Source organism: Gossypium hirsutum, chromosome D11, assembly GCF_007990345.1.
Source record: "Gossypium hirsutum isolate 1008001.06 chromosome D11, Gossypium_hirsutum_v2.1, whole genome shotgun sequence".
NCBI lineage: Eukaryota > Viridiplantae > Streptophyta > Magnoliopsida > Malvales > Malvaceae > Gossypium > Gossypium hirsutum.
Genome location: NC_053447.1, coordinates 5,434,517 through 5,462,482, shown reverse-complemented (window position 1 = coordinate 5,462,482; position 27,966 = coordinate 5,434,517). Strand labels below are relative to the sequence as shown.

Sequence of the window (27,966 nt, the reverse complement as noted above, 5' to 3'; positions counted from 1 at the left end):
CACGAGCCAAAGTTTCAACACAATAAAACCAAAGTATATATTTTATTTGATGTAAACTCTTTTTTTTTTTGAAAACCCACTGTGATAATAAGAAAGATTTTTGTATATACGCATAATTCAAACAATAATATCAGAATCGGCGGCTTATTAATAGAATGTCCTAATGTGTTACAAAATTTTGCCTTAAATAATGATTCAATGAGTGAAAATAATTGAAATCCTTGTATCTAACGTTTTCGTAACATTATCTATTAAAAATATATTTTCTAACATTTAACTCTCTACCGAGTACTAAATTTTCGCATCAACCCATAATTATAATCAATTATGCAAAATACATTAATACAAAATATGAACATAACATAACCTTAAAAAATTACTAACCTAACCTAATAATCAAAACCAATACAACCCACATCATACACTCAAAATTAACCTTAAAACATAAGCAAATGACCCAGTTAACCTCACAAAACTGATTATCAAAAAGAAGAAAAGAAAAATGCCCCACGAAAGAATAAAACAGTGAGTAGTGACATGTGTTAGTCGGCAAAAACATTTGGGTAAATTTCTCGGATCAAGCCCCACTTTGTTTTGGCGAAAACTTTTAAGGGGTTCTTATAGATTTTACAGAATTCATGCTTAATTTTTATAAGCTTATTATCCATTTTTCTTTAAAATTAATATCAAGATGAAAATAAAAAAAAGGTAAAATTATTTTTCTAACCTTGTAGTTCTTTTAATGATTCCCATTTTCAACCATACTTTATATTATTAATTTGTATATCCCACATTATAGTTAGGCAGTCAATTCTAACCCATTCTTAAAAAAATTTGACTAACTTACTTAAATAAACTTGATTTAAAAAATGTTAAAAAATGGACCAATTTATGTAATTGGAATTATTTTTTTAAATCTCATTCAACTTGATTCAAATTAAAAATGACTTGAACGCAATATAAGCGAATGAATTAAATTTAAATATAATTCTATTGAATAAAAAACAAAGAGGGTAACATAAATTATTAACCTGTTTTAATTTTATAATTTGTAAGTAATTGTGCATTATGATAAAATATCTAATTACCATATGGGACATATAAATTCATCGTATATTTGCTCTCTTTTATGTATCCGCGGGCTACTATATTTTCTATTTGTTAAAATTAATTTTAAAGAAAAAAGTTAAAAAAATATAAAATAAATTATTCAAAAAGAAAAAATATGGGATCGATAGTATAAATTAACCTAAAATTTTTGTTTGAAATGATGATTTAACATGCCACGTCAACTTATCGTTATAGCGTTAACGAAAATTAATTACTTAACGACTAAAATAATATAACGCGATAACGTAAGTTACAGTATTATCGAGTTTATTAGAAAACAAATCCGTGGGGTAGAAGAATTCTGTTCCAGTCCCTGTAGCAGGGGGCTCTCTGCCCAAGTCTTTATGTAATTCAGATTTGTCTTAGTTGATTGTGAAAATTTCCATAAAAAATTTGCATGACATGTAAATGTTATGATATTTATATCTACTTCATTATATTTTAATAAAATAAATTTAAATTGAGGCTGAGCCTTACCAACCATGGATGAGATGCCTGCACTGCACCTCACCTCTGTAGTGTTTTACCAACGCACGTAAGTCCGTGTGGGTCAAAGTCAAACTTTGAATTGAATGGACTCTCCAAGTATCTAAAAAATAGTGGGTAAAAAACGTTATTACGATCAAGATAAAGCAAATGAAATTGCCTTAATTTTTTTAATTAAAATAAATAATCAGGTAAATTCTAGAAGAGATGGGTCAACCACAATCTAAGACGTCGATTTTGACAATTTAGATTAAGATAATCAAAGTTGTGGGTGGGCCCACGTTAACCAAATGCTTCAAACCATGTGATACTGTGTTTTTTTTTTGTCTTTCTTGTATAGGAAGAATGTTTCACTCGTGGAATTAATGTGATGTATGATTCTAGACATCTTTTAAAAACATTTAATCTTAAAAATGCTTCTCTCATACCCAAGGCTTCATCGAACCACCCTACCTAACCAAATATTTCATGCATATCTAAAATTCGGGCAAATTAATTACATCTTTAGCTCGAAAATAGATAAATTAATTCATATATACTAGATACACGAACAAAATAATATATTTTCTTAAAAATATATTATTTATTCGATATAAAAGGTATAATGACAAAATTAGTTCTCAACTCAATCTTTACACATTTACTTAATTTGATCACTACTCTTTTTACGGAAATAAGTTTGAAAATTTTTAAACTAGTAATGTTAAAGGGTTAAAAAGGACTTAGTAATATATATTTTTATAAAATTTGTTTATAACTTTTATGGTTTTTAATGGTTTTTAAAACATAAAGAGCTTAATTGATTTCTTTTAATTTATTATTAAGGCTTTTTTCTTTTTTACTCTTTACCCTTATTAAATTTTAATAAAAGAGCAGGGATCAAATTGAATAAATAAATAAAATTTTAGAGCTAAATTTATTATTATACCTTATAGATAAACGTTAAAATAAACATTTAATGGTACAATTGTAACAGATGAGTTATTTTTACTCACTTATCTAATGTACAAGGGTTAATTTGCTTTTTTTTTTCCAATAAAGAAGTTAAAATACAATCTAGAATATAATACAAAGGGTTTTGTGATACTTTTACCTTTTAAGCACCTAATGTCCTTCAATTTAGAAATTGTGAATTATGAATAATTTAAGTTAATAATCAATTTTCTAATTACCCTTTTAAATAATGATTTTCTTTTTGCTTAAGTCCTCCAAGTAAACCGTCTCAAGTCTGAGTTGAAAATTTTAGGATTATATAATTTTTTTCTTTTTGGTATAAGAGAAGTACTAACACATATCAATCCAACAAAGCGAATCCCCTCCAATTTAATCATCGTACAATAATTGAAGCACTTTTTTGGTGGTTGCCCGTAAATATGACTCCCGCTAATTTAGCTGTAACCTTATTCCTTTCTCTGAACACATGTCTAACGCAGACCGTCCATAAACGTTTGAGAAGGTCCTTGATGACACGCCCCACAACTGAAATAAGTTATTTATTTTCATTTGCTTGAATTACTTTGATAGCTTCAGTCCTATCCATCTCAAGAATTCAAAAACAACTAACTTCATATTTTTTAACAAATTTGAGACAGAATTTATTCATTCATTTTAAAAGATTTTTCATTAATATTAATTGGTTTGAGAAATTTTGATCCTCACAAATGAAACACTATTAATACCATTTCATTTGGACAATGCATGCATCACTTTGTTTTCGGTCAGTGAAGTTATTTTGAGCAAACGGATACCGTACTATAAGATGCGACAGTTAAACACTCATGCTATAACGTAGTTTTAAAGGCAAAAAGGTTATTGATACGGTGACGTTTCAGGGGAGAAGTACTGGTCACCTACCACAATGGATCTGATTCAAAACACAAACGCGGGATGCGAGGTGATGGCCCCAATTGGCGTCGGAGAAGCAAAGGGTTGGAGGAAAAAATAAAGTTTTGTGCAGTCAAATATGAACACTGTCAAAATTTGACACCACAAACACGACAAAATACAGAACACCAAACCCATGGTTGTACGTACAGTATGCGCCTGAATTAGACCAAATAGGTTCCCCATTGTCTCACGCCTCTTTTTCTCTAATTAAAAAAAAAAGAAAACAACAACAACAACAAACCCTTTTCTGCATTATAAGAGTAAATTTAGATAGACAGTGTATTTACTTGCTATTAGTATAAAAATAGAGTTGACGGTGAGATTAGATCTTATAGTGATACTATGGCGGGAGACAAAAAGTAAACTAAACGCACCGCACTACACCCAATCCCTATCTAAACCCATCCTAAGTCTACGCCTTTCTCATTTTCAAATTGGATTACTAGTAGTAGTAGTAGACGACTTGTACTATTATAATGTAAGGTTGTTTTCTTTTTAAATAAAAATTTATTATAAATATAACTTATAAAGTCCTTTGAATTTGCATATATACCCATTATCCGCCCACTCTCCGTCGCCCCCTGAAAAAAACAAAGTGTTGTTATTTGCATCATCATCATCATTATCATCTTAATACACCATTTGGGGTTAAAACTTGTATGGGCTAAACATGGGTATCAAAATTCTAAATCCATGGTGGTTTCGGTTATTGAGAAACCATTTCTCCTGTCTCCACCGCCACCTCCACCACCACCATCACCACCACGAGCCGCCTCGAACGATCAAGGTCATCAACTGTGATGGGGTCGTCAAGATCTACGACCGTCCGGTTCATGTTTCCGAGCTATTGATCGAGTTCCCTAAGCACATGATTTGCCGTTCCGATTCGTTTTACATAGGCCAAAAGATCCCGCCTCTTTCCATGGACGACAAGCTCCACTTCGGCCACGATTACTTCCTTCTCCCTCAACAGGCTTTCCAGTCTGCTTTATCCTTCGTCACCATCGCCTCTTTCGCCAACGCCAGATATTCGTCGTCTCGGGAATCGGGAAACGCGATGTTGAAGAAGGCCGCCGCTTGCCAACCTTTCCACATCGAGAAGAGCGCGTCTGGGTGTTTAAGGTTACGGGTTTCCGATGAGTTTATACGTCAGTTAATGGAAGAAAGTAACGTGAAAGAGGGAAGTGGTGATGAGGGTTGCAGTAGAATATGCACCACCCCTCAGTTACAGAAACAGTACGCATCGCTCGTTGGTTCACGCCATTGGAAACCCGCGCTGGAGACGATTAAGGAGAAGAAGAAGAAGAGGAGGAGGATTTCATTTGGAATGAAGAGAAAAAATAAATCGCTGTTGAAGAACAACTTAAAGAGCCATCGATCATCATCTCAGCAGCACCACGGTGATGTAATCACTTGTGCAAAGCCTCAATCGAAATCCAAGATTAAGTCTAAGATTAAATCATCAAGAAAATTATGACAACCGATTTTCATTTTTTTTTTGATATTTTTCCTTTACTTTTTTTTGTATTTTCTTTTATAATGTATGAAACATCTCATTTTGTTGGTATATATTTGGCTGCAGATTACAGGAAATTTTGTTGAGTTTTTCCTTAAGTTTAGTTCACTCTTCCATTCATCGCTTTGAAATGCAATTCTAAAATTCTAAGTGTAGTTCTGGGATTTTTCACGCATTATTTGTTGAAACGAAGTTCAAAATTCTAAGAAAGAAAAGGTTGAGACCTTGCGCGGAATTCAAAAATTCTCAGCCAGTCGGCGGCGAGCCGGCGGCTGCCACTCCCACCATCTAACGGGTGGAATCTGGGCACTGCAACCATTTCTGGGTTTGATGAGTTTTCTGTTTGAAACTTAAGATTTTAGAGAGAGAAAGTCTAGCGACATTTCAAGCGCAAACACAGAAAATTTTTTATAATAGGCAATTAAATTGTAATTTTTATGATTTTTAAAGAATTAAATTAAATTAAATTATTATATTTTTAGGGAGTAAAGTATAATTTTATATTTATTAATTAAAATTTTAAAAAATTTAAATAAAAATTTTTCGTTTTAGGAGGAGCCGACTTTAACTACGCCGGTTAAATATATACCCATTAAAGTTTATTATTATAACTCCTTATAAAATTTCAAAAAATTAATAAGAGATGTTTTATTTTTTTGTACCTTTGAAAAATTAATATTTTAATCCTCCGTATAAACGTTATTGTTAATGTAATGTTATAGTATAACGGTAGCTAACATGACATTAAATTAAATTAAAAACTTAAACCATAGTTTTGAAGAATGAGTAGAAATTAAAAAAAAAAAGATTTTGGGCCCCCAAAATTGATTTTTATTGATTTTTTTTACATAATTATTGTGTTTAAATGTTTGTAATTTGATTCATGTTAGCCACCATTAAATCATGCCATCCTATTTGTATTCAATATTAAGAAGCTTTTTAATTTGATCTAATGTCACGTATCATTACAGGTACTAAAATATCAACTTTTCAAATGTACAAAGACTAAAATGTTCCTTTTAATAATAGAGGAACAAAAATAAGCTTTTTGATAAGGTACAGGGACTTGGAGTAACCTTTAACATATACATACCACGCTTTTGTTGGATAAGTCGGAAGCCTTAGGTCTTTTAGTATTTGGATTTGAATTTCACTCTATATAATTATAATATGTAAGTTTTCAATCTCATTATATGCGCATGTTATGCATAGATTTAATTCAGTTTTTTTCTAATTATTTATACATGATATTTTGTATTGATTCGATTTTATATTATAATTTTTGAGAAAATGTATTTTTATATATACTATATGTGAACAGTAAATATTAAAAGAAAAAGCCTAGAGAAAAAAAAGGGGGAAGAATGTTGAATTCTTTTTAGTATTTAAATAATATTTCAAGTAATAATAAGTTTTATAGTATATTTTAAAAAAAAATTATTATATATGAAAATATGAATATAAAATATCCTAACATGATTAGTAATATTAATATATTATAGTTGATTTTTTTATAATATTATTTTACTTCTAAAATTTTAATAATTTATTTTAAATATTATAAATAGATTATTTGTTATATAGTAATAATAAGTTACAAGCGATTAAATGTGAACCCAATATCATTGAGTCTAAATTATATTAAAATGACATTTATAAATGCGTTTTACGGTTTAAATCTAATTATCTTCGAGTCAGGGTGGTATTTGAATAAAAAAAATTTCAACAATGTCGACTTCAGGATTTAAACTTAGTCTAAATACATTAATAATCTATAAATCCTAATTATCTTAAATTTGGAGTTAAATTATTAAACAAAAATTAACCAATAATAATAAAATAAAATAAAAATTTAAGGTTTATGGTTAGTATTAAATTAAGGGTCAAAATTTTAAAAATTAGTTACCTTTTTTTAGAGTTCTTTTCTACCTTAAAAAGAAAGTGTTTTTTTAGTCTATACGTAAAACACAGCATGTACCATGTCGCAACGTTTTTTTCATTCCTTTTCCTTGAAAAGACATGCTTGTTTGAAACTTTGAATACATCCTCCCTTTTTCTTTTTTGGTTCGGAAGTGGACTAATGTGTCTATTTTTAAATTAGGGTCTAATTCTTTAAAGGTTGTTCAAATAAGTACACTCCTTTAAAAATGGCCATATAAGGACTGAATCTTGATAAAAGTAATCAAATAAGAGGTTTTCACGCATTAGACCCTAATTTGTAGTAAAAATTAAGTGAATATTGAAGTTTTTTAGAATTGAACACATGACAGTTGAGTTAAATAATGCTTGAAAAGAAAATAGCAAAATAAAATATAAATTTAAAATATTATATACGACATTTGAAAAGCTTTTATTTCAACACTTTCAAAAACGTTTGTCACTTATTTAACTATTTGAAATGTTTGGCCCTCATTTGAGCATATTCAAAAAAAAAAAATTAACCCTTATGTGCTAAAAAATTTCCACTACAAGCCTTTTTTTAACATTTTACTTACCTTGTCTTTAGGGATGTCTAATATGGAATTTCGATTAATCCACCTACTTACCCCATCCATTAAAATGCTTGACGTAAATTTAAGGTATCAATAATTAGATCAATATCACCTATCGTAGGATCATTACTTTCTTTCTAACTTGTCGGAAGATTATTACTTTCTTTCTAAAAACATGTTTAATATAGTTCGCCAATTTTATACCAAATGATTAATAATTTTTGGATGCCGTGGTAAAATACATTGTACTTCAATGAGAGAATACAAATGCAAACCTTCGAGATGACATTATTAGAAATGACAACTATGAACCACTGTAAAATGGACACGAAGACTACCAAAGAAAACTTTATACCTAAGGACTTTTTTCCCATCCAATGTGGGGTTAATATACTTGATCTACCTTTTTTTGCATCTAAGAAAAGTAAAACATCATTTCAGATGTAATTCACCTTTTGAAACGATTTTTGAGCTCATAAACACTAACACTATGAATTGCAATTGTGACTTACTTCGATCAACTGTTGATGAGCAGTTAGCCCAATGGATTCTCCAACCTCCTTTATTTGAACAACGCCTAGATGATTTGTTGGTCTGGGTTTGGAAGATACAGGGTGCTGCACAATGGAAAGTGGCGCTACAAGCAATTTAGAGCAGATGGTGCATAGACCATAAATCAATCACATATTTCCCTAGACCCTACTATAAAAGCTTTCTACAACCACCTATGGCTCCTGCCTACTTCTAGCAAAATTAAAATATGTTTATGGAGGATTTCAAGAAATTTGATTCCCACAATGGAAAATCTTCATGTGGAACATGTTTGTGCTAGTGACTTATGCCCCTGTAGCCAATTGATTGTAGAGGATGCCATCCACACGTGTAGAAACTGTGACAACATTTCTGGGATTTAGGACTGCTTTAGTATATCCATGTAGGAGTCCCCTTTTGTGGTAGAAGCGTGGACATGCACCATGGCCATCCATTTTGCCATAGATCTAGGTGTCAGGAGGGTTGTACTCGAAGGTGATAGCTTGAGTGTTATTAAGAAACTCTAGAGCCATACAGTTGATAGGTCACTCATAGGACCTTTGACTGAAGAAGAGAGTTTTACTTTAGTAGTTCAAAAACTTTAGAGCTAAGCACACAATCAGAAGGAAATATGGTGGCTCATGCACTAACTACTGTGGGGTTGGATTAAACTAACAGTAAATATTGAATTCAAGACTCCACTTTCATGGTCGCTTCACCGATTCCGACATGAGATGAGTTTATTAAAGGTTCAAGAATGAGAAATTGGTATTTTGCTCTTTTGGTTTACAATAAATAACGAATTACACTATAATGCAGTTAAAAAGATCGAACATAAATATCTCCAACCATTGTCTGAACCAAATGTCAAAATCCAAATGTTGTGACACTACTGTCAAATATGTCAAACCACCGACGAGGATGTCGAATTTAGCCATACGAAAAATTGAAAATCGTCAAAGTCTTCTAAACACTCAAAAACCTCACTAGATGGTGTAAAACTCCATATCTTGGAAATGGAATTGCCTTTTGTTTTTGTGCTTAGGGACCTTAAGCTAGTCGGTATTTATAGTGGTGGTTCCCTTAGGTTTCTTAAATTGAGTGCTGGTTTCAGTAATATGTGACTTAGATTTCCTTATGGCATAGTCAATATCTAAACACTCCAATTGGAGAAGAATGTTTTCCTTCCAAAACTTAAAATTCTCACTAGTTAATTCTTAGATATTTATATATTTTATTATGACATATTCATAGGTTGTAAAATTGCAAAATGAATGAACATACAGGCGCAAAATGAATGAACATACAGGCTTAACAAAAATTTTAAGGCAAACATAAATCATAACTTATCAATACAAATTATGTAAATAATGAATCTAATGTTATAAAAATTGCTTGAGGACTAAATTTTTAATTCAATTAGATTCATTTTATAGTAAAGTTATTTATTATCCTTTTGATAACAAATATTAAATTTATTTTATAATAGTGATTCCCCATAAAAAAAACTACTAACTACATGTCCCACTATCACGCATACAAAATAATTCCCACTAACCACCATGAAAGTGGTGGAGGGTAAGGGAAACGTGGTAATAACCCCACGAACCACAGCAGTTCCAACATTGAAGACCCAATGTCTTTTGGCTTTTCCTAACCAAATGAGCCAACATGAGTTTTAAACAACCTTTATCGTAACACATAATTTTAGCTAGGGAATTTTATCTATCTTCAGTTTTTGGAACCTGTAAATAAAGCTTACTTTATTGATTAGAATAAATTTTTATGCAAGAATATATATATATATAAAACAAGCCTAGGCTGGAAGAGTTCAGGATCCTTAAAACAAGACGATATTACTTTGATCCCTTTAAATTTTATAAAATTATATGTTAGTAAATAGTAAAAATATAACATGAACTCTCAAAATGATAAAATTTTAATTTAATCATTCACAATTTATAAAAATATAAACTAATACAATAATAAAATTATATTCTAACTCTCATATACATAACTCAATTTCAGCTCCTAAAAATACTGAACAGCCGAGTCTAAAATTTCAAATGCTTTACCAAAATGCATTTTAGGCATATTTGGATCATTACATTATTAGTAAAAATATATATTAATATTTATGTGTTCTTTTTTTAATAATTATAAAAATGTAAATTTTGTTATTAAAATTTCAAACTGTAAACATGTTAACTCCAACTTTATTATTAAAAAAAGTTTAGTAATATTTATGCATTTACTTTGGTTGGTGAGTGAACATCTCTAACAAGTAAAGAGGAGTTGAAGCATTTTGCAAACGAATGTAGGCTTCCGTCACTATCACTACCAATTGCTGCCTCTATCATACGAATTTGGGATTGGCCTAAAGGATTAAAACAACCCAGAGATTAGGATACTTTCACATATCTTATAATTGTTATCCACGAAGATAAATACATATATCAAATTCCATTATTTGAATTGAATCTACATTTGTAAGACTTTATATATATATTATCAAATTCATTATCAAAGTATGCGAATTCGAATTTATATATTACGAAAACTGCAAATATCTAAGCATCACCTCCTTACGCAAGGCAACCCAAAAATCCCAATTGAAATCAAATCAAAAGTAAATAATATTACCAAAAAGAAAAATATGCATGTTGAAGCCAAGTTGATATATATATATTTTTTGACACAATGTCTAAAACTAACTATAGCCCCTCCCCAATTCTTAAATAGTAAGGTAATGTGCTTCAACGCACTTAAACCCACATCCTCCTGCATTGACAACAATACCCATGCCGAACAAGCAAAGGCTCAATCGGCCCAAGTTGATATTACTTTCAACAACTAACAGGGAACAAACAAATATTCCAACATTGTTCTGTTGTCATTATAGGATCTTCAATAAATTAAATTACATTAAAAAAAAAAGGAAAGAAAAGAACCCTACAATACAAAGTGTACCTCATTTGAAGTACTCACACACCTTAACCACACTTCTCGTCTGCACAACCCACACAGCATGAATGCAGCTCTAAAGTATTCAAAGAACAAAAACCTAAACGCAAATCATTCCTTGAAAATTAAATAACTAAATTACTGCACAAAATAGCATCGAGAATGATTTGATTTTTTTTTTCATTCTAAAAAGATTAAAGCTTGAATAATTTAAAAGAAAAAGAAAAGAAACAAAGAAATCCTAAAACAAAAATTACCAACGCTTTGATCTGGCACTGGCAAATGGTGCTTCTCGATCTTGATGCTCTATCTACGAAAGAGACAAAATCCAAAAGTGGGTGTCCCGTTGTAAAGTATTTACTTGAAATAGTCTTGCCGGAGAATTGTGATAAAGCTAGGGGATGATTCATCTTCATCTTTCTGCTTCCACAGTTCCCCATTGCCTTGGATGTACCATGATACTTTTGGAGATAATGGGGTGTATAGATCTGCATATGTTTAAAAACAAGTAATTTCTATTATCATAACACTTTTAAATAGTTTATTTTAAATTTTATAACAAAATCATTTACTTCTAAAATAACTAATAGTCAAACCATATCCAAGAATCAAATAAAAATTATATTGTCATCATACTGCATATATTTCAAGACTTCAAATTACAAATCCCCACATTAAACTTTAAATTTTAAATTACCAACCAAGATATTGTTATACTAGCAAACAATTTCATTTCAATAATAATATCATTATTCATATAAAAGTAATCTCGGTAGTAGTAATGTACTAAATAGATTGGCTTTAGAAAAATGCTTTCTTGAAAGTTTGAAACTCATCTCTTATATAATAACTGAATATTGAGATGATCTTGAGGGATTTGATTAAAAGGGAAGTAAGAAATCACTAACTATATGTAATGAAACATCAAGCACAAGCATTTTGGTCTAGTAAAAAGGTATAGGATTAGTCATTAATAAAGAATATCTTAAGAATTTCTACGTACTTCTAATTCTACTTCATATTTTGCTTCTTTAAATTCATGCCATAATTAAACACAAAGCTCATGTGTCCTTCAATAGTGTTTTTCAACCTTTTATTGAGCTAAAAAAGGGTAGGGAATTGGGAGGCAATACCAATTAATTGATTGAGCTAAAGAAAGGGGTTGGGAATAGGAAATATGGTAAGAACCGGTCTTATCGATTATTCTTATACATGCGTCCAATACTGAAAATGTCATTTAGGAAAGGCTATAATATTTTCAATAGAATGGCAAGAAAGCTTAACAAATATACTTAAAAGTTAGGGGTAAAGTTTCACCATGTCTAAAAAGTAAGTAACTATAGAGAGAGAGGTCTAGCTCAAATAATTGTTTCAGCAACGGCACATTGGTGGTTCTCACTATAGTTCCCCAAGTCTTTAGAGGTTTCGGTTCAAGATATATTTTGGGAAATTTGAGGGTGAGCTCCACTAAAAAAAGCTTAGGAAAAGCTTCTACCAAAATATCTAAGGATTTACCAATATTTAGATATTTTGGTAAAAGCTTTTTCTAACCTGAAGCTCATGGTAGAAGTGTCGATGTATTTTGTAAAATGTTCGGATTTATGTTTTGTAAAATGTTCGGATTTTACTTAAAAATGGCTCTAAAATCAGTTAAACGCACTTTTATACTCCTTTAGGCAATATATTTTCCAAGGTTCAACAAAAATTGTCCTCAAGTCCAATATAATGACACATTTAGAAAATATAATGGATTCAAATTTAAGAAGCAGGTGCTCTAGTTCAAAACAAGTTCCTCATGAGTTTATATATGAGAGATACCTGTGATAAGAGGAGTCTCTGGATCTCTTGTACTATGCAATACAGCAGTCCCAGATAACACTGTTATGAAACCACAAAGTTCAGATGCTATGCTGCTAGCACTTTGACCAGAGTAGTCCTACAAAGTGAGGAAAAGAAACTATAATAAGGACATATAGAAATAGAGGCGTCAACCTATTCCTCACAGACATTCAAGTCCTTGTCCAATGATGCTCATAAGAAACAATCACATGAAAAATTCATATAATTTATCAATGCATTTATTCCCCACAACAGAGGAAAAGAAAATAGGGTCCAGTTTTCATAATTTTAAGCATGTATGTTTCATTTTGCAAGCATAAGAATTAGGGATAATACTTAAACAGACATGATTATTACCCTAAAACTACAAAAATGCATGAACTTAGCCACATCTCAGTATATAGAATTTAGAGTTGTCAAAAGAAAATAATTGATTGTGGATCCCACAACCACGAGAAATTCAGTGGAATTCTGACCCCTGGATGTTTCTTTAGCATCCAAACTTGAGAAATATTCATGTCCATTAAATTCCTAGTCAGCCCCGCATCCACTGAAGCACCCATCATCTCAAGCGCATATTAAAATACAATAAGTATATATGCAATAGCAACTCAAAAGAAAGTAATCTAATTTGGGTCCCACAACCATGAGAAATTCAGCAATATCCAAATGAGTATTTACCCTCCCAAATTCTACAATTACAGTTTTCCCCCTGAACTCTATCTCATGTACATGACCTCTAAGGAATTATGTTCCATACTGCATTTAATATGGATCAATTCTAATATTAATGCTCATGATAATCCATGCATTAGAAAACCCATGTACGTCTACATGGGAGAGAATAATACCTTAAACATTATTGCACTCGCTAAAATCGTGAAAGAAGTGAACAAGGCATAATAAATAGGAGAAACAATTGCCGTGTTGAAAGTATCCAATGCCTGCAACCACATCGAAGCATTACATAAAATTGAAACAATTTGGAACTGCAATTCAAGAATTGATTTCTCTTCTATTATAACCCCCTTTCAAGTTAAAGATAGCCAAATTTATTGTCATTTACTGTTGTTCCCATCCCATTTTGGGAATGCCTTCGCCATGTCTTGACCATGTTTTCTTATTATTATTTTTTGCATGTCCCTCTATTTCATATGCTTATCCCAGAATGAAGAAGGCATATCTGTTTAAAGCACAGATGTGGGACTGATAGTTTGAGGATTCCAATGTGACCATTTGGGTTTTCCTTTCACATTGCATTATTTTTAACCTTCTTAGTTTTATTTTGGAGTCCAAGTATTTCTTAGAGTCCTAATTGAAATAGAGTTTTAGATCTGTTAGTACCAAGGGTGTTAGGAATCTACATAAATAATATAGAATATTATTAGAGAATCTATGAATTACTACTTTTGTGACAGTAAGATGCAACGTGTGCCTAAGGGTCCTAGGAGAAATCTTAAGATCTCTCCTTTTCTTATTGATAATTTGATGCAATCAACATTAGATTTAAGTCCTAAGGAACCCTAGCCTAAAGCTCAAGGATCTATTCTCCCCCATTTTCCTCATTCAAATTTTATTTTTCTGTTTTTCTCAATAATTCAGGGCATATAATTCTTAAGAATAGTTCCTTGCAGCCATACATCACATACAAAGAGCAACCAACTGCTTTAATAGCAATCTCCAGTGCCTATGGTTTGCAACATTTTTATGAATCTTTGAAGTAAGAAATGGAATATTCCTTTTCTTCCCTTGAACAATTATATTGCAATACTTTTCGAATCAAGGCTAATCATTACCAAATTTAAAGAAAAATAACCGTACCAGTAATTTGTAGTTTGTTTACTCAAGCAGGTTGACAAAGTCAAATATCTCGCATGAGCAACAATTTTTTAATTTCCAAACATATTTTGTAGAATTCTGTGACATAAGTATAAGATTTTTTGTTTCAAAGAGTCTTGTTTTTGAAGGCATCTATTATCTATACCATCAGTAGCATGTTGCGTCAGCTTTATGATTTGTCATCATGAGACTTAAGAGTATGCTTAAATGCTTACCATATTTAGATAATTTAATTGAATAATGATACAGGTAATTGCAACCATTGCAAAGATCCAAGTCTGGAAGTATTTGGCCTGATTTGTGCCCTCCAATGTTAGCTTTATTGCAATACCAATTGCTTTTATGCTCATTACCTGCAAGAAAGTTACATTTATTGTCCATTACTTTTAAAACAGTGATGAATAAACTACATTCAAATTGATAAAAGTTTGACAGAAATTACTAGAAAGCAAAATGATAAAACTATTAGATCTCAAGATGCAGTTAGCTGCAAAGATGACATTTCTTACCGTCAATGATCCAATTACTGAGCATATTCCAATATACACGATTATGTTAGTTTGACCATAACGAGGTGCACAATACAAAATTAGTACCAACGCAGTAGCTATTGCTGAAGCTGTATACAAAAGAAAGGCTGGAAAAGAGAAAACAGATTCATGTAAACATATGGAAGCCAAGAATAAGATAATATAAGCATTTAATATCTGGTGAGAACTTTAGCAATCTACCTGGTTGAGTAGCAAATTCCCAAATTTCTTCAACTGAGCTAATAGAACGCTCCTCAGGAGCATGAAGCACAATGATTGTCGAACCTACTATGCACAAAAGGCATCCCAACATTCCCATTTTCTGCAGTTTCTCCTTTAACATGAAATGTGCTAAAACAGCACTGCCGAATTTAACAGGAAGTGAGAGAGGATCAGAAACAAACAATTAAGTGAAGTAGTTTCGATTGAAATAATAAATTAAAGTTCCAAAATCAACAAAGAAAAAAAATGTTACCTAACGATGATACTCAAAGCACCAAGAGGCGTTACCAAAACAGCAGGTGCATAGATATAAGCAACGAAATTGGAAATCTCCCCGATAATCACTGTCATGTTAAAATGAATCATTTTACAAACGAAAGCATCAAATTGACTCGATTGAGCTAAACTTAAATTCTGGTCAATGAAATGCTGTTAAAAAACTCACTAGTAAGCATGCCAACCCACCAGAGCGGCTCCAACAAGTAGCCATATCCACCAGAACCTTATAAAAAGCGCGCAGCAAATTAACAATCAATCATATTCTTATATATATACGCATAAATGTACCCATACAAAGTAAAAACTTTAAAATATTAAAAAGAAGGGAAAATGAAACCTACTAGCACGGGGGCCGTTGACACCGGCCTTTCGGAGACCCTTTTTCTTGATGATAAAGCTGGAGCCAATGAAGGCGCTAGAGACCATCGCCAGAATAAAGCCCTTGAGATTGCTGGAGTACATCTATAAATACATGTATACACATGCATTCATACATATATATACAAAGAGGGAGAAAGAGAGGGAGAGATTGATTTCCCAACTATGAATTCAGTAATAATATGCTGATTGGAATTCGATTCGTCTCGTTAGATTACAGCAATAATATGCTTATTGAAATTGGATTCGTCTCGTCAGAACCCTAGACCGCTTCAATTCTCCCCTTTTGTTTTTGGTTAATTTTGAAATTAATGGTGTTGGCTGCGGGTTGGGCAGAAAGGTCGTTTAGGAGAACGTACTTTCTCACCTGCCGGTCGTCATTACATCTCCCTTGACTATTCCTCCTGCCACCTGTCCTCTGCTCTTCCCGTCCATTATCTATTTTATTATTGTAGAATAATAATTACGATGTACTGATATTCTAATTTTTTGAATTTGACGAGGTTATCAAAAATTAATATTCTTTAACCGTATTTAAAAATTAAATAACTTTTTAATCGACTGGTGAAATTACGACTTTCACTATAATAGTCTATTATTATATATTATTTGTTATACCATATAAAAGGCCCAATTCCACAACTCTATCTAAATTATAACGATATAGTCCATATACCGCTTTGCCCTTAGAGGCTAGAGCTTGAGCTTGCTAAGCCCCATTTTTGGAGACCGCTTCCCTCTTGGAGCATAAGCTTGGTAAGCTTCGCCCAAGCATCACTTCTTTGGAGCCTACATGATTTAAATGAAAATATATTATGAAGATTTTCGAAAACAATCATCGATCTGTTCTCTCAACTAATCTCTTTGAGTTAAGTTTGACTATATTTAAAATTAACACTTATCATCCTCAACGACACTTAAGCCTAATAATGGAACCTGCAATCAACCATTCTTTTCCCGTGAATGCTCCTTGATAGGGAGAGGGCCAATGACAACAACATACTTGACTTCACATGTCTAAACTTCTTTTCATCATCTCCTTAACTTTCTAAGAATAATGGCTCTTCACACCTCTTACGATGTGAATCACCTCCATTATAACAACTCTCTATACCCCTCATGGTGTGAATTGTCATCATAAGTCACCTCATACTTTTATGTTATAACAATATTATTAAAGCAAAATGATCATATATTGATTAACTAATGATTCTGTTGTTAATACATATAATAAAGGTTATCAGTGTCTTTTTTTGAAAAGATAAATTTGAGATAATAACATTTTCCCTTTAAAGTGATAATATCTCATCATTAGCATGATTTAAAAAGTTGTTTTGGCCATTCACTCATCGAAAAACATAATCCATACCTTTTGAGTAAATATGTTATTCCTTTTGAGGCTAGTATGCATCAATTGTTATAGTTTGCATCGATACAATATCTATTTATATATTTGAGAGAGCCGTTTATAAAAAATTAAATTATAAAAAAATTTAAACTTTGAGAAAACCGTGGCCCTCTAACCTCTACTACGCACTGCGATTGCATGTGGGGGTATAAAAATCTAATACTACTGAATTTGATGTCCTTCATCGATGGTTCGACCGGTAAATTAAGTAAAACGTAAAATTATTTTATATATAAAATAAAACTTGTACCAAAAAGAAATAATAATAAAAATAAAATAAAACCAAGTAGGCTCGCACTGTCGCACATTGACTTGCATTGAGAGAGTAAAAAAATATAAAAAAATTATCTTCATTAATTATTTTATAATTAAATTATGTACTTAAAAAGTTAGTTCGCCTGTTGATTTATGGCTTTAATTTTTTAAAAATGAATTTAACTGTTATTTAAAACAGTCTCCACGTAGTTGTGTGTCAAATTATTATCTCTATCCAATTTGTATTAAAATAATATTATTAGTTCCTTTATTTTTGTTTACAGCTTTATTTGACGTGACTGGGCTCGTAGGCAACCGGGTTGGACTTGGATGAGAAATAGCATGCAAAACATAAGGTCAATTTAATGCTTAAATCTCTTAGTATCGAGAGGGACAAGAGCTTAAAAGAGAACGAAAATAGTGGAGGTAAAAGTTTTAATAATTCAGTCTTTAATATAGAGTAAATTTATTTTTTAATATTCTATTTATTTTTCCTATCAAAAATTAGTTTTTATATGTCAGTATAAGATACATATAGTATGTCACATGTAATTGTCTAATTATTCGGTTAGCCGTGTCAGTTTTTAACAATAGGAATAGATGAAATTTTTACAACAAATAATCGGTTTATTATTTGATCTAATGTATAATGACTAATTTACTAATTTTTTAAATAAAAAACAAAATACATTTTGACTCTTAGTATAAACACCTCCATACTATTTTTACCCAATGGTGAATGGCAAAAAAATTTCCTTTGTTTATACCTCTCTCTTTTTCTACTAAATTATAAGAGGAGGGCAAAACCCTAACAGCAACACGACTAACGTGACTCAAACCCAGACCACACCTAAAGTATTGAACTTTCTAACTATCAAGCTAACATCCAGAGTTTTTTATACCTCTCTTTTTATAGTTGTTTAGACTCATTTTTATTCCTTAGATTGCAGTTGAGTTGGTTATTTTGCATGAGAGTTGTATCTTTATTCTTTAGAGGAAGGTTTTAAAACTTATATTTATCCGACAAGATTTTATTTAAAACACTTGTTGTTCTACTTTTTGTTAGATTTAGCTATTTGTCAAGTTGCAATGTTTACCTTGCAGCGTTAAATGAAATATTGTTATAGATAAAAATCCCCTTTTAATCGTTTATTCTTTATGCTTTAAACTTATTTTTTGAGTTGATGTATTGATTTTAAATAATATATTTAAAATTTTATTTAATTTGTTGATTGAATCTTATCTTAATTTGTATTGGTATTGTTATAATGTAAGAGGATGTAAATTCGAGTGCTCTGAAGCGCGCTATCTTTTTATTTAAGAGTTGAAAGGGATTATGAGTAATTCTAGACATTATATTAAAAATAAAAAATATATAATTAGATTTATGCTAAAAAATATTATTTTATTTGTGAATTCAATTTAAAATTTATTTCAACGTGCTTAGAATTTAAAAAAGAAAAAGAAAAAGAAAAGAGTTAGTTGTAAACTTTCGGGGAAATCGACCCTGAACAAATATGCTAAGCTTAATATTTGACAAATTTTTCATTTAAAGTCGTTTACCTCCTTATATAAAAATATACATTAAATAATAATAGCTATATAATTATTTTATAATATATTAATTACATGGAATTTTTAAAAATATATAAAAAACTTAATAAATTAAAAATTGAAAGTAAAAGCTTAAAAAATTATATAAAATAATTTTAATTCATGATATTTTTATATTATATAAACGGGATAAACATTAAAATTATAAATGAATTTTGATCCAATGTGTAATGCCATTATGAATTTTAATTTTGTGTAATTTTATATATAAAATTTTAAATTGATTCAATATTCACAAATCACTAACAATATTATTGAATTAGTACTATTTTACATTGCTATATTTACATATACAAATAATTATATTAATCTGATATGAAAATAAATGTATGTATGTATTTATTTAAATGCATGCAATTAAATCAAAATCGAAAGTTTGTGTGTATATAAATCATAATTCAAGTTTTACGTGTATAATTATACTGCATCAAAATTAATGTATAAATTTAATATTTATCTCAAACCATTCATCCTCATAGAAAATATAAATAATTTAAAAATAAACATATTCAAATTAAATGTTGATGGAGGTTGACCGGTTTAATACTAATCAACATCACTCAACACTCAACAAATGGTCAATGCTTATATGACTTTGATGCCACATGTAGTTGAGTGATTGAACTATGTTACTGTTGACTAACTATCGATTGACAAAAATACCGAAGTGAAAAAGTAGTTTAAGTATTAACTTTGACTAAAAATAAGTACTAAATTAGGTTTTTTATAAAAATATTATAAAAAAATAAAAATTTACCAAAATATTACAAGTTTTTTTATTTACCAAAATATTACAACTTTTTTTTATTTACCAAAATATATAAAAAAAACCAAAAAAAAAACTGACCTAATTTAGTACTTATTTTTAATTTAATAAACTATTAAGTAATACTTAATTAAAATAGTTGTAAAAGTTGTGATATTTTGGTATTACTTAAATTAAATTAAAATAGAGTTATTAAATAAAAAATTGAGTTGAAGGAGAATAAAAAGAAAATAATAAATAAGGATGGCTTAGAAGGAAATTAGCCACATTTCAATTTTAGTGCGCAAGCAGCAGCAATTCACTTTCAAAATTCAAAATGGTAAATTTGTATGTCAGGTCCTTGAAACTGCAGATGGTCACTTAATTAGAATTCTCTCATTTAATAACTCTATTTTAATTTAAAAAAATTAAGTATTACTTAATAGTTTATTAAATTAAAATAGAGTTATTAAATGAGAATAGTTTATTAAATTAAAATAGAGTTATTAAATAAAAAAATGAGTTGAAGGGGAATAAAAAGAAAATAATAAATAAGGAGGACTTAACAAGTAATTACACATTTTTTTTTCTTTTGGCACCATGGTGCCGCTAATGACTTTGGCACCAATGGTGCCACCAATTTATTTGGCACATTTGGTGCCGCCAATTTAATTGGTTGGTGTCAAGTTTTTTTTTTGGTTTTTTAGTTTTTTTTTGATATATTTTGGTAAATAAAAAAAGTTTATATATTTTGGTAAATAAAAAAATTGTAATATTTTGGTAAATAAAAAAAAGTTATAATATTTTAGTAAATTTTTATTTTTATAATATTTTTATAAAATACCCTACTAAATTATCAATAAATCTTTAATTTATGTACTATTTTCGAAAAAGAAAATAGGTGACCAAATTTATTTATTCAACTGATATTGAATTAATTTGTGATATTAATATTTTTAATTTTTATAGATAAAGGTGTATATAGGTTAATTTTTACATGAGACCGTTATTAATTAATTATTTGTCGAATTTATTTAATTTTAATTAGGAAAAAAAATCTTTTATTCATTTTCGTTTGAGTTCATAAATTCTTTTTATTCATTGAATGGTTGAGACTTAAAAAAGAGAATTATTTGACACGCGTAAAAGAAAAATCAAAAGAAATAATAATGAAGACAGCTCACCTTCAAGTGACATTAGACTTACCCAGCACGAGACGCTTTTTAAGGAAGCTTTGGACAGCCCCTCATGGGGGCATGGCGGTGCTGCTACAAGCTTCAATGAGTTCAATCAATCAGCCCAAGCTTTAAAAAAGAAACTTCATTTTATCCTTTTTGTAGTAATTATTTTATCTGCAAAATCCTATCTGCCAAATTCTTAAATTTATATTTTATTTATATATTAAGCTAATAATAAGCTTTATCATTTAACATTGCTATAAAGGCAAGAAAAGAACGAGAAATCTCCATTTTTTTCCCTTTTTCTGGTAAATTGATCCTTTGCTTCGTCTTTCAGTCTTTGCCTTCTAGGGTTTATCACTTGTTCCTAAGCTTCCTTTACGCCGTTTTCGTCTTTACAGGTATGTCGTGGTCTAGATTTCTGAAATTAGATCTCTGTTGTTCTTTTCTTTTCATTTCTTTTTTTGAGAATTTATACTTATATTTGGTTAGGAAGATATATACGATTGGAAGCATTTGAGATCTGAACCTATTTAAGTGAAGGAATGGCTGAATTAAACTCCAGTAGTAAAGTATGACATAACAGAAGAGAACATTAGAGTAGATCCAATATTTTTGCCTTTTATTATTCATATTACTTTGTTTTCTGTAATTTTGTTATTTGTCCTTTAGTGTTATAATTCTCACGAAAATAATCAGTTCAAGTCAAGTTACTTAGTTTGAGAATCAAGTGTGTAGGAGAATGTATAATTTTTTAATATAAGCTGATTTTCCCAATTAACTCTTTTCTTTGGAGGAATTATCTCTTATATATATATATGATGATGATGATGATGATGATGATGATGCTGATGATGATTATTTCCATTGGCTTGTAATATCTCTACTTTAATGTATTCCTCAACTGAGATTTGTTGTTTGCAGAGTAACGAATGAAACTGTATGCTATTCAGAGTCACTGCTAGCAAGGAAAAGAACCGGTCAGTTTATTTTCTCTCTTCTCTTATCGAACGTGTGTATGGTTACTCCAAGGAGTTGAGGAGTTCATTAACTAAGTGAACGAACCTCTACCATTGATTTGCTTATTCTTAAGGCCTTTCCTTCTATTGCATTGGTGCATACGGTTCTATCATGTGATTTAATTGCCCAGTTTACTTTTTCCAATACCATTCTTTGAGTTCTGCATTTGTGTTTGAGAATTTCTTTAAGTTTAATGTTCTGCTGTGTGAAATACCAGATTATTTATATGCTATTCGCACTCACTGCACATATTCATTTACCATGTATGGTTGTGAATATTTACGAAGTGGTTGCGGACTATTCTAAAAACCAGTTCTCATTATTTATACAATGAGTTAGTTCAGAATAGGTTCATATAAGATGGGAATGCTGGTGTAAATGGCGAAAGAATTAACAAATACATAAAAAATGTAAATCTGTTGTTATTTTCTATTAAGAGTTGGTTCTACCATATTACATTTCAGTACCGTTAAATGCTATTGAAAATTCTATCAACAGTTTTCAACCCACCAGCTTGGTTAAGTAAAATGGAGAGCAAAAATAGCACAGGGCTAATAAATACCTTAAAGTTGGGGACCATGCTGCTAGTGTTTTTTTATGAAGTTCTGTTTCTGTATATATATATGTGTGTGTGCATACCTTGGACATTTGTATTACCTGATAATGTGTAGATAATACTTCAAGTCTACTAATAAATTTTGAGAGTGATAAAAGTTGCTTCTTCAATTGTCATAAACATTAAAATGACTGAGGTATTTGTTACTAACCCAATGTCATATGTCCGGAGATTACTGTTTAGTGTTTCCCAACAAAATTGTACTTTCCAATAAGCACATGACAGATGTGAAGTGCTAAATGCCTACAAATTTGAATTATATATTATAGGCATAATCTGCAGCATGCCAAATACATGAACAGAAGGCTTTAGTTTGAGCTACTTATTCTCATCTGAGTTTTGTTTTAAAGATGGCTTTATAACTTAGGTTTGGAAGTTTATCAGTCCTTTTGATTTCTTAATATGTATATGCTGTGATCTGCTTGTGTATTTTTTCCATCCTTACCTATTCATGTTGTATTTTGGGTTGCTGTCGGTGCTTTTAAATTTCTATTTGTTATATTTATATTCAGAAATAAGCAGAGATGGCTGCTGAGCTGGTCAATTTTGCCACAAGTGAGAAATTGGCTGAGATGGACTGGGCAAAGAACATTGAAATTTGTGAGTTAGTTGCTCGAGATCAAAGGTAGATTTATTTTCCTTTAATTTTTTTATTTATTTTGAAAATGGTCACTAAGTTCTGTTGAAATTGGCGCTACAATTCAGTCTTTTGGGTTGCCTTCATTTCATTAGAGTTCTTATTTTCCTTGGCTTTGTGTTTTTCTTTTTTTAATACAGGCAAGCTAAAGATGTTGTTAAAGCAATTAAGAAACGATTGGGGAGCAAAAACCCAAATACTCAATTATACGCTGTATTGGTTAGTATACCCTATTTTTGCTTAATGACAATATGACATTATGTTATTTTATATATGGTAAATACATTCTCTAACACCTACTTTTGCAGCTATTGGAGATGTTGATGAACAATATTGGTGAAAATGTTCATAAGCTGGTGATTGATACTGGCATTCTCCCAATTCTTGTGAAGATAGTCAAGAAAAAGGTGTGAACTTGTTCCATTTCTAAAAACTATTTGCTTTTCATGGGTTTTTTTTTACAACTATATTGCTCTTCTTATTATTTTTTCTTTTGTTGCAGTCGGACCTACCAGTGCGAGAGAGAATATTTTTGCTTTTGGATGCTACACAAACATCTCTTGGTGGTGCTTCTGGAAAGTTCCCTCAGTACTATTCAGCATACTACGATCTGGTGGTAGGTACAGACATGACACATGTGTACCCTCATATGTTGTACATTTTGGCGGATTAGAGAAAAAGTATCCTCTAGGAACCCTGTGCTAAGTTTATGAGTTGTACACAATTTAAAAGTCTTTTTCTTCATTTGACATAATATTGATGTTAGTCACAGTGTTTACGAGGTTTGGTTTGATCATATGATTGCTGCATTTTATAAGTTTGTTGTTTTTGTTTTTGAATAGGAGGTTTGTAACTTAAGCATACACTCTTGACTCTTCATGAGGGTATAGTAGTTTAATAGTACAGGTAGGGATGTTGTTGGGACTTGGGAGTGCTGCTGTTGAGTTTTTTGTACTTACTTCTTGATTGTGGTGGAACAGTGAGGGCGAGGGCCTTCATTACGCTTTGTCTTTGAAGTCTTTTGGCCAAGTTTAACTAATTATTTCTCAGTAATTTAATTTTTCTCATTTTTCTCTAAGCAATTTGGGTTTGCTTGTTTCACCTTTCTTTCTTCTGTTTTGTTTATTTTATGTGGATCCTTCTCCTAAGCCTTCTCCTTAACCTGCATTATAGATAAACTTTCTCAATGACCCTCATTTTTTTCTCTGCTAGCAACAGCTAAACTGTATTATTTCCTTGATTCCTTGTACATTTTTACAACCCTTTGCTCATCAAAATCCTACGAAGTTAGTCCTATTCATGGGCTATATTGTGAAAGTTCCAATATCTAATTATAGTTACACCATAAGTGATATATTAGGGCATGACTAGATGTTTAATTGTTTCTTCTTAGCTTTCTCAAAGCATGGTTATGAGATGAACAGCTTGGTGCATATGAATTTCCCCCAACTTCAGTATTTCATATAGCTTTCCATTATCAAAAAGTGTGCCTATGCTTCATAAGTTGTTTCATCAAATAGCAGTTATACTCCAATACTAATGTTTTAACTTGTTTTCCTGACTGTTTAAACTCCTGCATAAGTAATTTTCTCTTGCTTGTTCTTTACAGCACACTTAATTAGCACAGATACATTGAAATTGAATATATCAATAACTGCTTGTTTCTATTTTTTAAATCCTTCCAGAGTGCTGGAGTAGAATTTCCTCAAAGGCCTCATGCAACACCATCAAATCCACCTACTTCGCAACCAATTAAAAGTAATACGCTTAATGGTGAACTTGCCTCTGCCAGACAAGAGGCAGTTGCAAAGGAAGCAGAGCCTCAGATTGTTCCCGAGTCCAGGTAACACCCCCCCCAAGTTTTTGTGTTATCTTGTGGAAAAAAATTACTATTTATTCCATGTGAATTTGTTTTTAGCAATCCATTGTGCCAAAGGTTAAAACATGAACTAAATTCTACCTCACTAAAAAAATAACTCCTTGGAATATAGACACCATATGACCACATTTGAGCTTCTTTCTTTGTTGTCTAAACTCTAAGATGCTTTATTCATTTTTGGAGCAGTTGGGATTTGTTTGTTTTTGGGATATATCTGCACAAGTTTCTGTCAAAATTTTATTTTATGCTTGCTATTTGCTAAATAGATTGACAACGCATTTAATATGAGATCTTGTCTTGCCTGAAAAACAAAATTCCTCAAGTCTATTTTTCTCTTGCCACAGTATTATTCAGAAGGCTAGCAATGCGTTAGAGGTTTTAAGAGAAGTCCTTGATGCAGTTGATGCTCAAAATCCTGAGGTATGGGTGATATTTCCTTGCTTTATTATTGATGTATTTTATTATCCTCAGATGCATGTATGAAAATATGAGCCTGGATATGCCATTTTGACTACAAAGATATGTTTCTTTTAGGCTGCAAAGGATGAATTTACACTTGACCTTGTGGAACAGTGTTCATTCCAGAAGCAACGAGTGATGCATCTTGTGATGAGTTCTAGGTAAGGCTGTTATGAGCACAGTAGATTTGAGTTTTAATAAGTCATCATCCGATGTGTTGTACATGTCCATGAATAGATGAACAGAGAGAGGGAGGGACTTTTACTTTCTTTCAAATTCCTCTATTTGAATGGCAAGGGACCAATGCGTACATGTGCTGGCTATATTAATTTTTACTCCCAAGTGCTAGGGTAGGCTAGGTGGCGTGCAGTACCATATAAAAGTGAGTATTTGGATGAATGGAGATGGGTAGTCTAGGTATGTACAAAGTGGCTTGCAGTTTCATGGAAATCAAAATTTCAATGATTCTTTATGGTTCATTGTATATGTGATCATATGCTACTTATCCCTGGCTTTAAGATTATTATTTTTGAAGTGGAATTACTTCCTACACCCAAGCAAATTCTAGGCTAATTGTCCAACTTGGGGATTATTTGTTTCTTGTCTTCAAAATGCTAGGATGCATGTGGCAAGTTCATTATGTTTTTTAGTGCAAAATGTATATAGAAGTCCAGTATTATGTTGGATGCTGTCTTTTTATATTCAGGGATGAGAAGGTGGTTTCTCGAGCAATTGAATTGAATGAGCAACTCCAGAATGTTCTTATCAGACATGATGCTCTTCTCTCTGGGAGGACAACTGTTTCTAGTAGGCCGGCATCAACTCTTAATCATTTCAACCATGAAGAAGAGGAAGAGGAGCCTGAGCAACTTTTTAGAAGGTTCGTCTATCTTTTCAAGATTCTATCTGCTCGCTCTTTGAGATGACGATGTTAGGTTGGTCAATGAATTCTCTCAAAAGCTTAAATAAAAGATGAATGGTTAATGTTTTGCAAGTGGGCCAGTGTGTAAAATGAAGTGCATGCTAAAGAAGGATTAGAGAAGCAATAAAACACAATAGGCAACAAGACAGTAGGTTCCAGATTAGAACTCAAGTGTTATACCTTGTTATTTTGGAATTTAGATCATCAATTTTCCAAAAAGCTGAACTATTCCATTCTAGTTCTAACAGATGGAATAGTGATGTCTAAAGGGATAAAGTTTTGGTACTCTATAGTCCTTGCAGATCATTGTTGGTTGTATACATTGATGAAATTGTTTTGTTTCAACTGCAAAACTTTATAGGATACGAAAAGGGAAAGCATGTGCAAGACCGGAAGATGAAGAGTGCTCTAGAGAACAGCCACACTTGGGTTTGTATGGATCAAACATTCTGGGAGAAAAAGAACGGCTAAACCGTCCACTTATTCGACCATTGCCCTCAGAACCATCATATGAAAACAATGCACATCCTTCAGCTGTTGCAATTCCTCCCCCTCCTGCAAAACACATCGAGAGAGAAAGATACTTTCAGGAGAAAAAGGTTGACGGTTCTGCTGTGGCTGGTCATATGAGAGGCTTGTCATTACACAGTCGTAATGCTAGCAGTTCTCGTAGCTCCGATTTCAGTGACTAACTAGAGGTATGTGCCTTTCCGCAATTTCTGTTTGCAAAATATCTTGGTTTTTTCTTTGAATGAAGATGGATTTACATTGCTGATGCTGTCAGTGTCGGTTGAAAGAACCTCGAGATATTTTAATCATGTAAAGTGTCATTACAGTCGGAGCCTTTCTAATTCAGTGTCCTTTATTGCTCGTCTGGAAGGTGGCCGACTGTTCCATTGAGTCGTGGCGTCTGAGTTTTTCACAATCCTTCTGTTTGTAGGAGTGCTTGTAAAGAGGATTCCTTTCCAACATTTTTTAGTACAGACTCTTTGATGGCATGGCTATTATCTTGGACTCTTTAGTAAATGCACAGTTATGATGGTACCCAGACACGGACCTTCATATTCTTTTTCTTAAATTTGACCATGGCGTTACATATTTGATCATGAGCATAGAGAATGAACTTTTTTAAATATACAAATTTGGTAAATTCAGTATAC

General features: G+C 31.2%; 3 protein-coding genes across 6 annotated transcripts; 2 read left to right on the top strand and 1 right to left on the bottom strand.

The window, feature by feature from the left end:
• Positions 1-3,722: 3,722 nt before the first annotated feature.
• LOC107911704 (uncharacterized) lies at positions 3,723-5,050 on the top strand. Its single transcript, XM_016839592.2, has one exon. It carries the CDS (start codon positions 4,154-4,156, stop codon positions 4,958-4,960), a length of 807 nt encoding a protein of 268 aa, XP_016695081.2. The 5' UTR covers positions 3,723-4,153; the 3' UTR covers positions 4,961-5,050.
• A 5,779-nt stretch (positions 5,051-10,829) lies between these two features.
• LOC107911703 (probable magnesium transporter NIPA6) lies at positions 10,830-16,519 on the bottom strand. Of its 2 annotated transcripts, XR_001687996.2 has the most exons (10): positions 16,037-16,519; positions 15,862-15,918; positions 15,670-15,760; positions 15,396-15,556; positions 15,174-15,301; positions 14,880-15,017; positions 13,677-13,769; positions 12,805-12,922; positions 11,244-11,474; positions 10,830-11,086 (listed from the first exon to the last, which is right to left on the bottom strand). XR_001687996.2 is itself a non-coding variant. In XM_016839591.2 (9 exons), exons 1-9 carry the CDS (start codon positions 16,155-16,157, stop codon positions 11,344-11,346), a joined length of 1,038 nt encoding a protein of 345 aa, XP_016695080.1. In that variant the 5' UTR covers positions 16,158-16,519; the 3' UTR covers positions 10,830-11,343. The 2 variants fall into 2 exon arrangements, 1 of the variants encoding a protein (XP_016695080.1); XM_016839591.2 differs by having other exon boundaries at positions 10,830-11,474.
• Positions 16,520-21,199: 4,680 nt separating this feature from the next.
• On the top strand, positions 21,200-27,884 carry LOC107911701 (TOM1-like protein 5). Of its 3 annotated transcripts, none has more exons than XM_016839589.2 (12): positions 21,257-21,674; positions 22,198-22,253; positions 23,422-23,534; positions 23,687-23,765; positions 23,855-23,953; positions 24,049-24,162; positions 25,232-25,389; positions 25,770-25,845; positions 25,960-26,045; positions 26,591-26,764; positions 27,168-27,504; positions 27,747-27,884. In XM_016839589.2, exons 3-11 carry the CDS (start codon positions 23,434-23,436, stop codon positions 27,496-27,498), a joined length of 1,218 nt encoding a protein of 405 aa, XP_016695078.1. In that variant the 5' UTR covers positions 21,257-21,674; positions 22,198-22,253; positions 23,422-23,433; the 3' UTR covers positions 27,499-27,504; positions 27,747-27,884. The 3 variants fall into 3 exon arrangements, with proteins under 3 accessions (XP_040961621.1, XP_016695078.1, XP_016695079.1); XM_016839590.2 differs by having other exon boundaries at positions 27,687-27,884; XM_041105687.1 differs by having other exon boundaries at positions 21,200-21,674; positions 27,168-27,884.
• The last annotated feature ends 82 nt before the right edge of the window (positions 27,885-27,966 follow it).

Coding starts and splice junctions, on each gene's coding strand:
- LOC107911701 (XM_041105687.1), top strand. CDS start 23,434: ATGGCTGCTGAGCTGGTCAATTTTGCCACAAGTGAGAAATTGGCTGAG. Junction 23,766..23,854: donor CTCAATTATACGCTGTATTG/GTTAGTATACCC, acceptor CTACTTTTGCAG/CTATTGGAGATGTTGATGAA. Junction 26,765..27,167: donor CCTGAGCAACTTTTTAGAAG/GTTCGTCTATCT, acceptor AAAACTTTATAG/GATACGAAAAGGGAAAGCAT.
- LOC107911704 (XM_016839592.2), top strand. CDS start 4,154: ATGGGTATCAAAATTCTAAATCCATGGTGGTTTCGGTTATTGAGAAAC.
- LOC107911703 (XM_016839591.2), bottom strand. CDS start 16,157: ATGTACTCCAGCAATCTCAAGGGCTTTATTCTGGCGATGGTCTCTAGC. Junction 15,302..15,395: donor GGAATTTGCTACTCAACCAG/GTAGATTGCTAA, acceptor TCTCTTTTCCAG/CCTTTCTTTTGTATACAGCT. Junction 11,475..12,804: donor AGAGACTCCTCTTATCACAG/GTATCTCTCATA, acceptor AAACATATGCAG/ATCTATACACCCCATTATCT.